This window comes from Uranotaenia lowii, chromosome 2 (assembly GCF_029784155.1).
Source record: "Uranotaenia lowii strain MFRU-FL chromosome 2, ASM2978415v1, whole genome shotgun sequence".
Lineage (NCBI taxonomy): Eukaryota > Metazoa > Arthropoda > Insecta > Diptera > Culicidae > Uranotaenia > Uranotaenia lowii.
Window position 1 is genome coordinate 350,360,153 of NC_073692.1, and position 16,963 is coordinate 350,377,115.

Below are 16,963 nucleotides of genomic sequence, written 5' to 3' on the forward strand. Positions count from 1 at the left end.
TTTAATTCGGCCCCTTTTCTCCGCACTTTCGAGTGCTAGCAGCACCGGATTTTCGTCGCTCAGTGGTGGAGCGAAATCTTCAGCGTTTTGATGCACGCGAAAATTGCTGCGGCTTCCTCCACCACTTTGCACGACTTTTTCCCCGGAAGTGTTGTGCTTGACAGCCGAAGTGTAGCCAACATTCAAGCGCAAACTTTTTCGGGTCACGAATATTTGCGGTGCGATTTCTTTATGTATTTGTTTGTTTATTTCACGCCAGGCAGGGGTGTGCATAAACGCATTCCAATCTTGGTTGCACGCTTTAAATTGTTTATGGGGAAATGGGTAAATTATAAATTGTTTGCGACTTCGCTCAAATATCGTATCCGAAAATAACCAAAAATATTAAATGTAACAATATGACTGGAAGAGCTGACTTGGTGCGGAACATGGCTGAAGATACGACGCCTGTGAGCCTAGCGGATGGAAAAGTGCTGTTTGCTAAAGGAATCGGACAAGTGAAAATCAGTGGTGTGAGTGAAAGTGGAAATTCGAAGGCAGTGACCTTGAAGAACGTACTGTACGTGCCCGGCTTGGCCGGAAACTTGTTATCAGTGAGCAAAATAATCGACGAGGGATTCGCCGTTGTCTTCGGACCAGGAGAGTGTAAAATAGAAAAGAACGGAAAAACAGTGCTGGTTGGGGAGAGGAACGTCGATTTGTTCTCCATTAAACAACCGAATGTGCGAGTGAATTCAGCAGCGGTTGGTCACACGGATTCTTGTCAGCATTTGTGGCATCGCCGTTTGGGGCATCGTCATCTTGATGCTGTTTTGAGACTCGAACGAGACAAATTGGGCGCCGATCTGAATGTCAAGGATTGCGGAATACGGTCTGTGTGCGGAATATGTTGCGAGGGGAAAATGGCTAGGGCGCCGTTTCCGCCTTCGGAGTCTAAGTCGACTGCTGTGCTTGACTTCGTCCACTCCGACTTGTGCGGACCCATAGACGTCCCGACACCCAGAGGCAACAGGTACATCATGACGATGATCGACGATTTCAGCAGGTTCACGACTATCTATCTTTTGAAATCGAAATCAGAAACCCTTGAGAAGATCCGACATTATGTGGCCATGGTACATAACAAGTTTGGCACGAAGCCGAAAGTTTTGAGGACAGACAATGGCGGCGAATACACCAGTAACCAGCTGAAGGCGTTCTTGGACGAAAACGGTATTAGACTGCAGCTAACAGCTCCATACACTCCGCAACAAAATGGGAAAGCTGAACGTAAGAACCGTGCGCTGATTGAGATGACGAGATGCCTTTTGTCGGAAGCCTGTCTGGATAAAAGGTATTGGGGAGAAGCAGCTATGACAGCTTGTTATTTGCAAAATCGACTCCCTTCTGCCGCAATCGATCGTACACCCTATGAGCTATGGCACAGTGAAAAACCAAAGTATGGCCACCTTCGTGTTTTCGGATGCCGTGCCTGGGTTCATGTTCCTGCAGAGAAGCGAAGAAAATTGGATCGAAAAGCGAACAAATTGGTCTTCGTCGGATACGCTGATGATCGTAAAGCGTATAGATTCTTGGACATCGAAAGTGATCGCGTGATTGTAAGCCGGGATGCCAAATTCCTGGAGTCTGAGATGGATACAAAGGAGTCAATTCGCCAAGTTTCCGAACCAAGGTCGATCCCAACCGAGTCCAACATAGAAGTATCTCTAGAAAGCACACCAACGCAGGAGGAGCAAGTACCGCTTGAGGCGGCTCCGATACAGGATGATTCGGATGATTCGTTTGTGGAAGCAGAAGACTATCTTGGTGATTCGACCGACGAGAATTTCCTGGGAGGTTCAGATGACGATAAGAATCTAGAAGGCTTTGAACCGGAAGTTCGACGTTCAACCCGAAGCACGAGAGGTATCCCACCCCAGCGGTTGGAAAGTTCCCTTTTGGCAGTTGGTTCCGAACCACAAAGCATTCGAGAAGTGGAGAGTTCAGCCAATGCTGATAAGTGGCATCAAGCGATGCAGGAAGAAATGAAGAGTCACGAGAAGAATGGAACGTGGGAACTTGTGCCGTTGCCCCAAGGAAGAAAACCGATAGGAAGCAAGTGGGTGTATAAAGCAAAGTGTGACGCCTCTGGAAAAGTCGTGAAATATAAAGCTCGCTTAGTAGCGCAGGGCTTTACGCAACAGCCTGGTGTTGATTATGAAGAGGTGTGCGCACCAGTTACCAGTCAAGTGACGTTTCGAACCCTTTTGGCAATAGCAAGTCAGAAAGGGATGGTTCTGCAGCACTGGGACGTGAAAACCGCATATCTACATGGCACAATTGAGGAGGAGCTGTACATGCGCCAGCCCCCAGGGTTCGTTGACAACACCAAACGCAATCTGGTTTGCCGTCAACGAAGAAGCATTTACGGCTTAAAACAGTCCGCTAGATGTTGGAACATTCGTCTACATGAGATCCTCGTCAAGCTTGGATTCAAACGGAGTTTAACGGATATGTGCCTGTACACCAAATTGGAAGCCGGAGAAATGATTTATTTATTGGTGTATGTCGATGATTTTGTTGTCGGATGTGTGCAGAATTCTATGGTCGACCGCACACTGAAGGACTTGCAGAAGTATTTTGAAATTACCAGCCTAGGAGAATTGCGTTTCTTCTTGGGTATGGAGGTGATCCGAGTCAACGAGAAGTATAGCATCAACCTTGGAAATTACATCGAGAAGGTAGCAGAAAAATTTGGCTTAGGTTCCGCTAAACCAGCTAGAACACCCATGGATGAAGGCTACTTAAAGTTGGGAGGTGGTGCAGTGCTCGAGGACTCATCGAGCTATCGCAGTTTGCTAGGTGCTCTTTTGTACATTGCAGTACACGCACGCCCAGACATAGCAGTGAGCACATCAATCTTGGGACGTAGAGTAAGTCAACCGACTGAACACGATTGGACGGCTGCTAAAAGAGTAGTGCGGTACCTGATGGGTACGAAAGACCAAAAGCTACAGTTCACTGGACAACAAGACGATCTTGTCGGCTACACGGATGCCGACTGGGCAGGAGATGTACAAACCCGTAAGTCTACAAGTGGTTTTACGTTCATCTTCGGCGGAGCAGCAATCTCCTGGATCAGCAGAAAGCAAACGTCAGTCACCCTCTCATCGATGGAGGCTGAATACATCGCGTTGAGTGAAACATGCCAGGAAGTTATTTGGTTGAGGAATTTGTTCCGCGACTTGGGTGTACCACAAAATAAGCCGACCGTGATATATGAAGACAACCAAAGCTGTATCTCTTTCGTGAAGTCAGAGCGTTCCACAAGGCGATCTAAGCACATTGAGACAAGGGAGAAGTTTGTGAAGGAGCTGTTCACCCGAGGAACCATCGATATCATTTATTGTCCCACGGAGAGGATGGCAGCAGACACTCTAACGAAGCCGCTCGGGAAACTAAAACTGGACCGTTTCTCGACCATGCTTGGATTGTCCTCAAGGAAGCTACACTAAGGAGGAGTGTTGAGCGTGTAGTGTACGCTCCTTTCGTCTACTGTCGCACCCCTCGGACAATTTCGACACCTGACAGTGCTACCAAAGTTTCGCCTATCGAGCGCGAAACTAAAAACCGTTTTTTCATTCCAAAAGTTGAAGTCAATAAATCAAGACGTGTTTTATATTAAATCCGGTTGTTCTTTAATTTCGATTATCCGACTTGCCCAAGAGTGTCCACCGCAAATCCTGTTTTCTAAAAGGCATCCTAGAAAGTGCTCCGTCACCGGTTCATTTTTCAATATTTTTCTACGAAAAAATTACTAAATATTCTTTTAACAATGCTATTTATAATGCAAAAAATTTGAATACATTTGTTTTAACGATAGCTCTAAAAAAAATTCGTGAAAATGGTGTTTTTTTTACCCGTTAGACCCTACTCTCCCATTAAATAAAGATAGATAAACAAAAATAAAACAGTCTCCAACAAATTTACTTTAATACGATTTGTTGGAAAATTTAAATGTTGAATTTGAACATTCTCATTAAGCTAACTGTACTCCGGTGCACACCCCTCCATATACAGTTTCTTGGTTTCCTCATCGGCCTTGTCGTCCTTGGGTGGTTTGTAGTCTGAAACATGATCGACCCGAAGCGACCGCCCCAGCAACTTAATCCCATTGAGATTGTCCACCGTCAGTACCGTCGAACGTTGGTCTTCGAAGCAGATGAAACAGAAGCCCTTCGATTTGCCCGTCTTCTTGTCTCGAACCAGGTTGATGTTTACGATCTCTCCGTATTGGCTGAACACTGCCAACAGATCTCCCTCGGTCAGATCCGACGAAAGACCGCCGACAAAGACCCAAGCGCTGTCCCGGTACTGGTCGTGCCAGGAATTTTTTCCACCATATTTTAGATCCTGTTCGCTCAGTTTGAGCACATTTTTCATATTGCTGGTTTGGTGAGATTGGTATATTAGTTTGAATTGGAACAGTTTAAAGAAAGATTTAAATTTTATACTTACGTCATGGGATTCATTATATGCCTTTTTTGTACGCTGTTTATAGTTCTGCACTTATAAATTCTCGTTTTTCAATCAAACAATTTCCAAAAAAAAATTAAAAAACAAACGGCGAGAAGACTTCTGTACCAACACGTGAAAAGGATCTATCTCCAAAAGTAAACAAAAACCATTTTCAGTACCTCATGATAGGCCAACAGTTGCTCTACTTAACGGTAAAACCCTCTTGAAAAAATAATATTCCGTTACATTGAAAACTCAATTTGAGTAAAGGATCTATAAACATTCTAAAACCAGAACTGCCATTACATGGATATACTAACGAGCCTGTAGTAAACAAAGAGACGAAATGTCACGATTGGAATTTTTGATTTTCTGTCAGTGTCATTCCAATCGAGCAAAACCAAGCAGCCTTAAAGGCAGCCCTACAGCAGGGTTACAAGCTCATTATTTCAAAAGGGATCAGATTGCGCCTCTTTGTTTACTATAGTTTCTTTAGGATATACATCCTTTACTCCGGAACAATTTTTCGCTACTACTCCGCAAACAAACTCAAAATAATTAATTTGTCTCTTTATTCAACATAAAAACATAGTTGCAAATGAATGCGAGCTTATAACTAAAGCTAAAAATAAGAAAATAGCAAAGGGTGTATAAACAGGTTAGACAAAATATAACGTGAGCTAGGTTCTATCTACGATAGTGCGTTGTTTTTCCATGAAAATTGATATTCCTTTATTCTAACATGGGATGCTTCTTAAAAATCGTTTGTCTATCATAAAAACCAAAAATTTGAAGTGATTTTAATTAGGGATTTAAAATAGGTTGTATTTTTTTAAACGCATTTTTCTTGATACGCCATATATGGAGATAGATGCTTTTTATATGTTGGTAAAGATTTGACACTTTATTCAACATAAAAACATAGTTACAAATGAACGCGAGCTTAAAACTAAAGCTAGAAATGAGAAAATAGCAAAGGGTGTATAAACACGGGAGACAAAATAATACGTGAGCTAGGTTCTATCTACGATAGCGCGTTGTTTTTTCATAAAAATTGATATTCCTCTATTCTAACATATAGGGGATGCTTCTAAACATCGTTTGACTTTCATAAAATGCAAACATTTCAAGTGATTTTTAATTAGCGATTTAAAATAGGTTGTATTTTCTTCAAACGCGTTTTTCTCGATTCGCCATATATGGAGATACATCCTTTTCACGTGTTGGTACAGACTTTTTGAAGTGGTTCACTTTGTTTACCAACAAAATATTTTTCTTTCTATTATTTTTCCTGGTTGTCGCTTTTTTTTGTTTACCACCCAGAACACAGAAACAAATTACATGTTAAAAATGAAACATTCTTACGTATAGTTTAATTCCGATTCTTTTTGCTTAATCATTTTTTAACATTTAGACAACTTTCATTAGCATTATTTTCCGGCATAATTTTACAAAACGATATTGATTCTTGAAAATCTTGAAAAATCTCTGAATCGTTTCGAAAAACAATAATAAATATTGTTTAACATTTAATATGCAATAAGGAGGTTCAAATAAAGGATGGCTCTCGAATAAAACTTTTGGGAGCTGGAGAAAAATAACTGAAAAAACTTTTATGGTTAATCCAATCTACAATGGCATTAAACAATACGTTCAATAATCTCTACTGATAAAGTTTTAAAAAGGTGGTTCTTTGATAAATCATCACAGCATATAAAGAGTTTACTAGCATTGATAATACAAAAATGGGCTAATCCCGTATAGTCTATTCCATCCATGTGCAGAGGAATCAAATTTTTTAACCATTTTCATTTATCATACACACTGCACATCTTTAAGCCGCTGCTCAAGTGGCTGCGTGTCGTTCATAAATCTTCTAAGGTATACAAGCTGTGCTTCCTTTTCCAGAGCAGCAAGCTGTTTTACCACCGGTTCAAGTTCCAACACGTGGTCCTGGTAACCGGAACCAACTTTCCTTCGTCTCTCCCCATAGGTGACCTTGCCATCAAACTCATTCATTGGGACCTTTAGATCGCGACCTATCTGCTGGACAGTAATCACCAAATGCTCTTCGACTTCCCCCAGACATGCCATCTCGTTGTACCATATGCAGCACCCGCCAGTTTCGAGCGAGTCGGTGTTGGAGCAATTTTTGCCACGCGAGGGGCACTTGTGGTACCACACCTTTTCCGGTACACTCGATACTAGCGAAATGGCTAAACCCATTCGCTCCGATCGACCTACCCTGCCAATTCGGTGCACGTAGTTGCTCTTGTCGTCCGGCATCGTCACGTTGATGATAAAAGGGAGACCTTTAAAAAAATGAAACTTTGTTCAAAATTTTATCAAATATTAGATAAACCACCGTACCTGACACGTCGATGCCTCGAGCGGCGACATCGGTGCAAATCAAAAATTTAATCTCCTGTTTCCTGAACCTTTCCAGATTGAGCTTCCGTTCCTCGGGAGTTCGATCGGCATGCAGACAGGCACACGAATACCGATTTTCGTCAAACCCGTTCAAGAACCGTTCCATATTGTCGCAGTCCAGCTTGGTACGACAAAAGATGATTGCCCTCGGCATTCGGTGTTCGTTGATAGCTCGAACGGTGTATTCAGCTTTGAGGAGTTTAACCGCTTGGGAGAGGATTTCGGGGCTGAATGACTCCGAAGTTTGTAAAGTGATTTCACTTTCCGGATGAACTCCGTCGGTTTTGATTTTATTTGTAAGTGATTGCCACGAGATATCGTCTCGTGGATCTATGATACAAGCTACATGGTGTACAGTATCCGGCACAGAGTCTTCACCTTTCAAATCGACCCACGTTGGATGGTTCATAAGCGTTTCAGCAAGCTTGGCAACTCCAGGCGAATGAAGTGTGGCACTGCAAACTACCATCTGCAGACGTTGGCCATCAGCAGTGGTTTTGGGAATCTGCTTATGCAGTTTTTCGATCATCGCGGTGCAATTTTGTTTGTGAGGATTCACCAGTTCATCAGCTTCGTCCAACACTAAGAACCGACAACTGGTCAGCAAGATGCTTTGATTGTCCAAAAAGGATTCCAATCGGCCCGGTGTGGACACTATTATATCAACGCCTCGTTTGAGCGTTTCAATTTGATCCTTAGTGTGACCACCGCCAACCAACAACAGCTCCCGTATTTCTGGTTCATTTAAATGTTTTTTGAACAATCGAATTTGTTGAACTGTTTGCTCTGCCAGTTCTCGTGAAGGTTCGATAATAATCGCTTGAGGTGCATTTGGTTTCGCTTCCAATGTCTTAGGAGCTGCAGCTCTATTTATGTTCAGGTTGATTGCTACATCATCAGGTTGAGCTGCATTGATAGCGCTAAAACCCTCAGGAATTAGATACTTAAACTCAGTTGAACCAAAATTAAATGCAATTTCGGCATTTTTAAGCACCACAGCAGGGTAAAAATCGCCTTGCAAATTATTGACATCGAACTTGAATGCCGTACCTAGCGCATTTCCGTTTTTGGTAAAACTGATTTCACCGTTTTCTAAATCCAACAAACAGCCGATTACATCGTTCTGACCAAAAGACTCTCCATAGTCCGAGAAGGTATTACCATGAGACTTTTTTCCAGTTCCACCGTACCCAAACCCACACTTATCTGTGCCAAGATTCAGCTTCGCTTTTCCCATCGACCAACCAATTCGACACAAACCTTCGTCAGTAACCGTAGCCTCGTAGTAGAACTTGCCTTGACCCTTTACTCCAGTTGTGGCACGACATCCTTGCCATCGATTCAAATCCCGCGATTGACATCGCAATCCATCGGGCGTAACAGCTAAGGCCTCATCGCGATCTACTAAACACATAGTCCAAGGAACTTTAACAACTTCCTCCTTGATCTCCTCGACTTTCAAGCGCCCATCTTTGATGTCTCTCAAAGTTTCCCACACAATTTGCAGAATCGGCAAACAAAAAGCCCCCGTTTTGCCACTTCCCGTTTCGGCGGCCATCAGCACATCACCACCACCCAAAATAAGTGGAATCGCTTCTGCTTGGACATCCGTCGGTAGTACCCATTCCTGTTCCTCGATAGCTTTACCAAGCTCCGGCATAACACCAAATTCTGGTAAAACATATTATTAAACATGTTAATTAATCAATCGAAAATATAAAAGCACTTGGACCTACCTTCAAAAGCGGTCATGATTACACGAATAACAAATCGAGTGTTAACATTTCACAACGGCAGCAGATATTTCTGCACACAGCTCAGCAAGATAAGAGGCAGCAAGCAACAACTATTCGTTTGAGTGGTTCGTCGCGTGTGAATCATCGTTTTTTCTCAAACACAAACCTTACGTCGTGGTATGCGGGAAATACCAATACGCGGTTTAGCTTGATACGAAACTGGTTTTAGTTTCGCTAGTATAAATTTCAGTTGAGTATACAATTATAATTGTACTCGACGTGCTCGATTTTCAATACATTTTTTCGAATACACTCCCCCAAGATCCCATGCTTTTCATATTGTATAACATTAAACCTCTAAAAGTGAGAAATTGAGAGTATTTTTTTTTCTGACTGAATTAAGAAAATGAGCGAAAATTAGGTTCTCGAACTAATGGATTGGTATCAAAATCATATAACCTATGCTCAAAAAACACATTTTTTTCTAAAACTCAATAGAAAAATTGTAACTGTTTTTGACATTACTAACAGGGCATTATAACCAAGATTTCTTTCAATTTATTTAACAACTTTGTTGAAGAGTGCATATCTTTTTGACTTTTGCTTTAAACATTTCCTATTTAGGTATTTAAAACATCTTTAAACAGTCGTCGAAGCTTCCTCTAATTCCGAGGGCCTCGTATTTTGGATTCTACGCCTCCAAATTACCTAATAACAGTTTTCAAATTCATAACACCTTGGAAAAATGTGAATTTTGTTGCCGTGTGTAAGGTATTCTATTGATTTAAGGAAGGAAACCTTTCTCTACTTTCTACAGATAAACTTTCCGTTTTGTTACGATGTTTATTCGACTTGTTCACAGTATAAGTTAAGAGGTTTGTAATATAAGTATAAGATGCTTACCTTCCATTCAATAAGCAGCGGTAGCTCGCTTGAGATAGAGATTTTGGGCTTCCCGTTCCAGCTGGGCAAGTTCCTTCACCACCGGGGTCAATTGCTCAACATGATCCTTATAGCCACTTCCCGTGTTCAGTCGCTTCTCACCGTACGTTACCTTACCATCGAAGTCATTCATCGGAACTTTGATATCCTTCTCCACCTGCTGGATGGTGACGTTCAGATGGTCCTCAATTTCGGCAAGGTACATCCTCTCGTCATACCACATGCAACAACCCTGTACATCCGTTAGGTTAGTGTTCCAACAGTTTTTGCCCCTTGACGAACACCACTGACCGTGGTACCAAACCTTTTCCGGCACATTGGCCACGAGCGAGATGGCTAAGCCCATTCGCTCCGCGCGACCCACTCGACCAATCCGGTGAACGTAGTTACTCTTTTCATCTGGGAGCGTTACGTTGATGATAAAGGGGAGTCCTGTTGAGAAGAAATTATGTTTTTATTTTTTTCTTAATTGACTCAAACATTTATGAAGACTTACCGGAAATATCGATACCACGTGCCGCCACATCAGTGCAGATCAAAAATTTAACTTCCTTGTTCTTGAATCGCTCCAAGTTGGCTTTCCGCTCCTGTGGTTTCCGGTCTCCGTGCAGACATACGCAAGAATAACGCATACCACCCATCTGCCGCAGATATCGTTCCATATTGTCGCAGTCGAGCTTGGTTCGACAGAAAATGATGGCCCGATCCATTTTGTGCTCATTGATGGCACGAATGGTGTACTCGCCCTTCAGCATCTTTATGGCTTCCGAAAGCGTTTCGGCCGTGTTCGATCCCGGCCGAACGTTGTCCTTTGCGTGTACTCCATCGGTTTGGATGGGATTTCGCATCGACTGCCAGCTGCTATCCTTCTGAGGATCGACCACACACACCACGTGGTGCACCGTTTCCGGAACCGCGTCCTCTCCCTGTGAAGAATTTAAAAAGCAGGCCTTTAAATTTAAAAACTAATGAATAGTGAATCAAACTTACCTTAAGATCTACCCAGGTGGGGAAATGCATCAACCTTTCGGCCAACTTCTTAACCTCGAACGAATGAAGCGTGGCACTACACACGACCATCTGTAGCCGCCTTCCATCGGCGGTAATCTTCGGAATCTGCTTGTGTAGACGTTCAATCAACTCGGTGTACCCCTGCTTCAAAAGACCATCGGCTTCGTCCAGGACGAAAAAGCGACAAGCACTTAGCAGCACGTACCCATTGTTGATTAGATCCTCCAAACGACCAGGTGTGGCCACTATAATATCCACACCACTTTCGAGTACCCGCATCTGGTCTTTGATATTGACACCCCCAATCAGCAAAAGCTCCCGTACATCTGGATCCTTCAGGTGCTTCTTAAACTTCTGAATCTGATTGTACGTTTGCTCGGCCAGTTCACGAGAAGGTTCAATTACAAGCGCCTGAGGAGCATTCGGTTTCGGTTTAGAATTTTCCGAGGGGCTGGCCGTTCCAGTGTTAGGATTGACTGCCAAATGATCATGCGAGACTTTACATACGGCAACGAAGCCTTCCGGAATTGGATACTTAAAATCAGTTTCTCCAAAGTTGAAAGACATTTCCGCATTCTTCAGCACCACAGCTGGATAAAAGTTGGAGTTTCGGATATTGTTATCCGTTATGCGGAAAGCCAACCCCAACGCAATTCCATTCTTGGTAAAACTGACCTCCCCTCGATCCAAATCCAACAGACATCCGATAACATCCATCTTCCCAAAAGCTTCGCCATAGCTATCGAACTGCTTGCAGTTTGATTTCTTCCCCGTTCCTCCGAAACCAAACCCAAACTTATCGGTACCCAAGTCTAAATTGGCAATTTCGGTTGACCACCCCACCCGACAAAGACCTTCATCGGTAACGGTGGCCTCATAGTAGTACTTCCCCTTGCCTCGAACTCCGGTAGTTGACCGGCATCCGTGCCATTCCTTAAATTCACGGGACTGGCAACGCATCCCATCCGGCGTGACAGCCATCGCATTGCCACGATCCGTAAAAGACAGGGTCCACGGTTTGGCCTTATGTCCCACCGGTTTCCCTGCTTTCCCTTCCTTGATGTCCCTCAACGTTTCCCACACGATCTGCAGAATCGGCAAACAGAAAGCTCCCGTCTTACCACTTCCGGTTTCGGCAGCCATCAGAACATCACCACCACCCAAAATCAGCGGGATAGCTTCCGCCTGTACATCGGTTGGAAGCATCCATTCCATCTCATCGATCGCTTTGCCGATTTCCGGCATCACACCGAATTCTGTAATAAAAATAAACAATTTTTCACTTCATTTCCCGGTAAAATTACAACATTCTTACCTTCGAATGCAGTCATGGTCGCTTTGCTGGTTCGTTAGCTTGCGAAAGGAGGACTTTTTGTACCGATTTTAAGGTTGATTTACGGTATTTTCTGATAAAACCGGAGTAACGAAGCAAGATTGAAAATTTGTTAAATCGATTTTCGAGAAAACACAAAATAGAGACACGCAGAGAAAAAAGTTTCAGAAATAACACTGAAAATAAACGACGCGTCAAAATTATTAAAGAGTGTTGTACAAATTTTTTACACAAAAATTATAAAGCAGGGGTTTTACACAAATTTGAGATGTCAATGAAGTTGGTGTCTCCGTGTGTATCAAAACAGAATTTCTGTAAAAGAAAAGTGCGCTAACAGAAATCACCTCACACATGTATAGTGGCATATATAGTGGATAGTGGCAATCACAATTTCGCCAGATTTATTTTTTTCTATGGCGCCAATATTCTATTGTAATACATTCCGAAGCCATCCACTTCCAATTTTAATTTTAAATAAACCAGGCACTTTGGATAAATTTTGAGGATACAAATAATATGTAGATCTAGAATTAAATATTCTGAAATTTACGTTTCACTTTAGAAAAGTGGACTGCATGTAAACTATAAACTCCTCTATTAGTGAACCTTCATATAAGAGAAGCGACATCTGATCCCTATTAAAATGAAATCAACAAGTGAGTGAGACTTCGTCCACTATATCCGGGAGTTAGTGCCGTTCGGACGGTTAAAGGGTGTTTTGTGCCGTGTTTCCTGCCAGAGGCAGATGAAATTGACTTTCCCCAGCTAATCGGGAGTTCAATTAAAGACTGTTGCTAGTGAGTGCTAATTTTGTGGCTAGCAAAGGCAATCGGAAAAAAACAATAGGTCACCACGAGGGCCGCCGCCATTGTTTGGCGAACCATTGTCATCATCATCATTGTCATCATCAAACGGGTCGTGCTCGCCCGAAACCGAGTGGAGGCGTGGCAGCCATCTTCGATCGAGGAAGGACCACGTGGTTGGATCAATCACCAAAGGAGCCAAATTAATCGAAAAATCAAGTTTGTAATTCTTATTTCTTTTTTCCCTATATCTTGTTCTATTTTCCCTAGTTATTTTGACATTCCGTGCTTCGCTTTTATTTTTATAAAATATGAGCGAAGGCGGGGGGTCGGACCCGCCTGATGTAGATGGTGAGAAGATCGTCTACGAAGATGAGGAGCATCTGGAGGATTCAGCTGTGGCTGGTCCTTCAGATGGTCATCTTTCTCCGTCAGTTGAACTTTCTACGCCATCTGCAGCTGCGAAAAAGACAACCCGACTCCGAGTTTATCCGAATAATTCATCCTCTTCTGGGCCGTGGGTGGTTTTTATCCGGCCCAAAACTAACGGAAAACCTCTAAATGTAGTGCAGATCACTAAAGATCTGGCTAGGTGGCCCTCCGTTACCAGTGTGACTAAAGTAAGGCCAAACAAAATGTGCGTTGTTGTGGGCGACCGGAAGGCCGCAAACGGTATTCTTGCAAGCAATTTTTTTAATTTGGAGTATCAGCTCTATATTCCGTCTCGAGATGTAGAGATCGAAGGTGTGATCACCGAATCGAGTCTGGAGGCTGAATACGTTAAGGCTCACGGCGTTGGCAAGTTTAAGAGCCTTGATTCGACTTCGGTCGAAATCTTGGATTGTCGCCAACTCATGACTGCCTTCGTCGTTGATGGCGTTACAAAGTATAAGCCTTCAGCCTCGATTCGGGTAACATTCGCGGGAACAGCCCTCCCTCATTACATCTTGATTGATGGAATTTTAAGGCTTCCAGTACGCCTTTATGTGCCTCGCCCAATGCAATGCAAGAATTGCATCAAGTTGGGGCATACTGCTTCGCATTGCTCCAACAAGAAGCGATGCTTGCATTGTGGGGAGAATCATGAGGAAGGAGCATGCTCAGCAGTAGAACAGAAATGTATCTATTGCGGGGGCTCACCTCATGATATCTCCTCTTGCGAGGCATTTCAGGCAAGCTGGGATAAACAGAGGCGCTCTTTAAAAGAGCGTTCTAAACGTTCTTATGCCGCCATACTGAAGAGCGCCTCTCCACCGGCCCAATCTCAATCTGGTAACATTTTTTCTGTGCTGCCAGTTGATAATGATGACACAGATACGGCTGATGAAGTACAACCATTACAACTCTCTGTAGGATACTCTCGAAAGCGTACTAAAGCGCTTTCTCCCAAAGTACCATCAAAAATTCCGGCTGTTATCTCTCCAAACAGGATTGAGAAAAAACCGACTATTGTTAACAAAGAACATCAAGTTCCTCCTGGTTTCCGCGGTAAAGAATCTCCACAGAACAAATCAACATCGGCTGGAACCTTGCAAAACCACAACACCAAAGAACTTTCGCCAGAATCATCCACCCAATCTGGGCTTTTTAAACTGTCCGATATTCTAAATGGAATTTTTACGTGTTTTAATGTAGCGGAATCCATCAGAGGCATTGTTACAACAATGCTTCCTGTAGTAAAGACATTTTTGAAGCAATTGATGCAAACTTGGCCCCTCCTTTCAGTGTTTGTCTCTCTCGATGGCTAATTTACGCCGAGAGGTCAGAGATATCACTGTTCTACAGTGGAATTGTCGTAGTATTATCCCTAAACTGGATCCGTTCAAATTTCTTCTTCATGAAACTAGTTGCGATATTTTTGCGTTGTCCGAAACTTGGCTTTCTTCTCAATCTAACATCTCATTCCACGATTTTAATGTCATCCCATCCCGCATAAATGAGGATTGTAACCAAACGTTTCTAGAAATAGTTAACTGACGGTTTTATAAAGCGTAAAAAAATGTTTAGCAAACGATTAATGAAAATGTAAAATACATTACCTTAATCTTGAATTTCGAATCAACAGTATTTTAAATATGTTGTTAGGTTATGTAACTGTTAAAAACTGTTAGAACAGTTGTATGGCAGAACTGTTCTACAAACAGTTTGGATAACATCCAAAAATCGATAACGGAAACATATTTGGAACTCCAAACTGTTAATGTTATAGTTTTCCAAAAAGTACTCTTGTAACCAAACATTTATAGTAACAGTTATGAAACGATTTGACGAATCGTGCTTCCTACGTTATGCTCACGGTTTAAGGAATCGTACGTGGATGGCACACACACATTTAAATGTTTGATCGGGATTTCGGATTTCGAATCAAATGATAATAAAATATGTTTTTTTTTAACTTTCTTTATTCATGCTAACTTACATTTGCTAGTAATCCCTGGTCAAATACCGAGGTCGGAAATTCTGGACAATTTATTACTGGGTATATTCGTCCGGTTCTAGTGAGTGATGTCCATCTTCCGCTCTCGAAAAAGCAAGCAGCCATAACCTGAAAGAAAACCAAAAGTGTTCTCAATATCTACTTTTTCTTAAATTATAGTTTTGGCCAGATAGTATTGTGTTGTTTCAGGGATAATGAATTTAGTGACCTACCTGTAGCAAATCGTTTAGTGAATAGCGGCACCGCCTCGGCAGTCGCGGTGCTGAGATTTTCTCGAACATCTTCTTTGCCGAATTTGTAGACGTAGGAAGGATATTATGATGATGCAGTCGCCTCCCGGTTCGCCGGTGCCGTAGTTGAGTTGATAGTGGAAGCTAGCGTTCCTGGATTCTCAAGTCTGGCTCTATCCGTTCTCCGCTGCTGGATTCTCGACGAGAAGCAAAATTAACCGCGAACAAAACAAATGATTTCAGGGGTGCCAAGTTGACCGATTTCTGAATTTTAAGAAAAAAAAGCAAAAGCAAAATGTTGAGACTTAAATTTGCTAAAATATAATATTTTAAGATAATTCTTTAATTCTTGATTGCAGAACTCATTGAAGTTTTCTGGACAATTCAATGAAAACAATTTAGAAAATAAATCTCAACAACCATTATCCATTTTATTCATAGATTCAACAGGAGTTTTAGGGAAACTCCACTGACATGAATTGTATTGCTGATTGTTATCGATTTATTACTTTTACTTTAAATTGAGTCTATTTTTTGGTCGTTTGTACATACTGGTTAGTTCATGTATTTCATATATTTATATATTATTCATTCTTTTATTATTGTTGCTTTAAAAGCTGAGTCTTGTCTCTTTTTGAACAATTTAACATCTACTTGATTCCTGAATATTCCTGAAATGAAAATTTAGATCCGTATCAGAATATAAAAGAATTTTTAAAATGTGTACTGATTACCGTGTAAAACCATCTGGCATCTTTGACCGGCGTTTCGTTCGTTTTTTTAGTGCGTATGACAGAAAGAATGGACGGTATAAGTAAAGGTTTGAGATCATTTTTACGATTAAATAAAAATTGCAGGAAATCGTTCATACCATTCTATCACCTTTCCAGATACCATCACCTTTTCACATGAACGTTAATGTTTTGTTCTTATCGTTGTCGAAGTAAAGTTTGAAAGAAGATATGCGTTTACAGAGACAATCACTTTTTCTGAAACCGTAGATGAATTGTATGGACTGTTTTAGGTATGGTATTTTAGTATGCGGGATACGTCTAGACCGCGACGATTCTTATGGAGGGGTGCTTTTGGGGATCAGCAAGCGCCATTCCTTCTATAGAATCGACCTCTCTTTATCAGGAGGAATTGAAGCTGTTGCATGTCATACAACTATAAGAGGTAGGGACTTATGCGTTGTCAGTTTGTACTGGCCTCAGAGAGTAGCAGTGAATCAAAGTCACCTAGAGGACCTGTGTTCAGTTTTGCCTGAACCAAGGTTGATCCTGGGTGATTTCAATTCGCATGGAACTGTCTGGGGAGAACAAATTGACGATTGTCGTTCTACTCTTATCTATGACATCTGTGACAGTTTCAATTTAACAATTTTGAACACGGGTGAAAAAACACGAGTACCTAAACCTCCTGCAAGACCAAGTGCAATTGACCTCTCCCTCTGCTCAAATTCACTATCATTGGATTGCCAGTGGAAGGTAATCCCTGATCCCAATGGTAGTGATCACTTGCCAATCAAAATTACAATCACCAAT

General features: G+C 42.1%; 3 protein-coding genes across 3 annotated transcripts; all 3 read right to left on the bottom strand.

Annotated features, from left to right (window-relative positions):
• Nucleotides 1-3,803: 3,803 nt before the first annotated feature.
• Nucleotides 3,804-4,808, bottom strand: LOC129747661 (RNA-binding motif protein, X-linked 2). The gene is made up of 2 exons (XM_055741963.1): nt 4,498-4,808; nt 3,804-4,426 (listed from the first exon to the last, which is right to left on the bottom strand). Exons 1-2 carry the CDS (start codon nt 4,509-4,511, stop codon nt 4,024-4,026), a joined length of 417 nt encoding a protein of 138 aa, XP_055597938.1. The 5' UTR covers nt 4,512-4,808; the 3' UTR covers nt 3,804-4,023.
• Nucleotides 4,809-5,186: 378 nt separating this feature from the next.
• LOC129745211 (ATP-dependent RNA helicase Ddx1-like) lies at nt 5,187-8,793 on the bottom strand. The gene is made up of 3 exons (XM_055738146.1): nt 8,664-8,793; nt 6,868-8,598; nt 5,187-6,809 (listed from the first exon to the last, which is right to left on the bottom strand). Exons 1-3 carry the CDS (start codon nt 8,677-8,679, stop codon nt 6,313-6,315), a joined length of 2,244 nt encoding a protein of 747 aa, XP_055594121.1. The 5' UTR covers nt 8,680-8,793; the 3' UTR covers nt 5,187-6,312.
• A 697-nt stretch (nt 8,794-9,490) lies between these two features.
• LOC129745272 (ATP-dependent RNA helicase Ddx1) lies at nt 9,491-12,092 on the bottom strand. The gene is made up of 4 exons (XM_055738243.1): nt 11,932-12,092; nt 10,596-11,872; nt 10,102-10,531; nt 9,491-10,037 (listed from the first exon to the last, which is right to left on the bottom strand). The coding sequence occupies exons 1-4, from the start codon at nt 11,945-11,947 to the stop codon at nt 9,574-9,576; spliced, it is 2,187 nt and encodes a 728-aa protein (XP_055594218.1). The 5' UTR covers nt 11,948-12,092; the 3' UTR covers nt 9,491-9,573.
• Nucleotides 12,093-16,963: the final 4,871 nt, after the last annotated feature.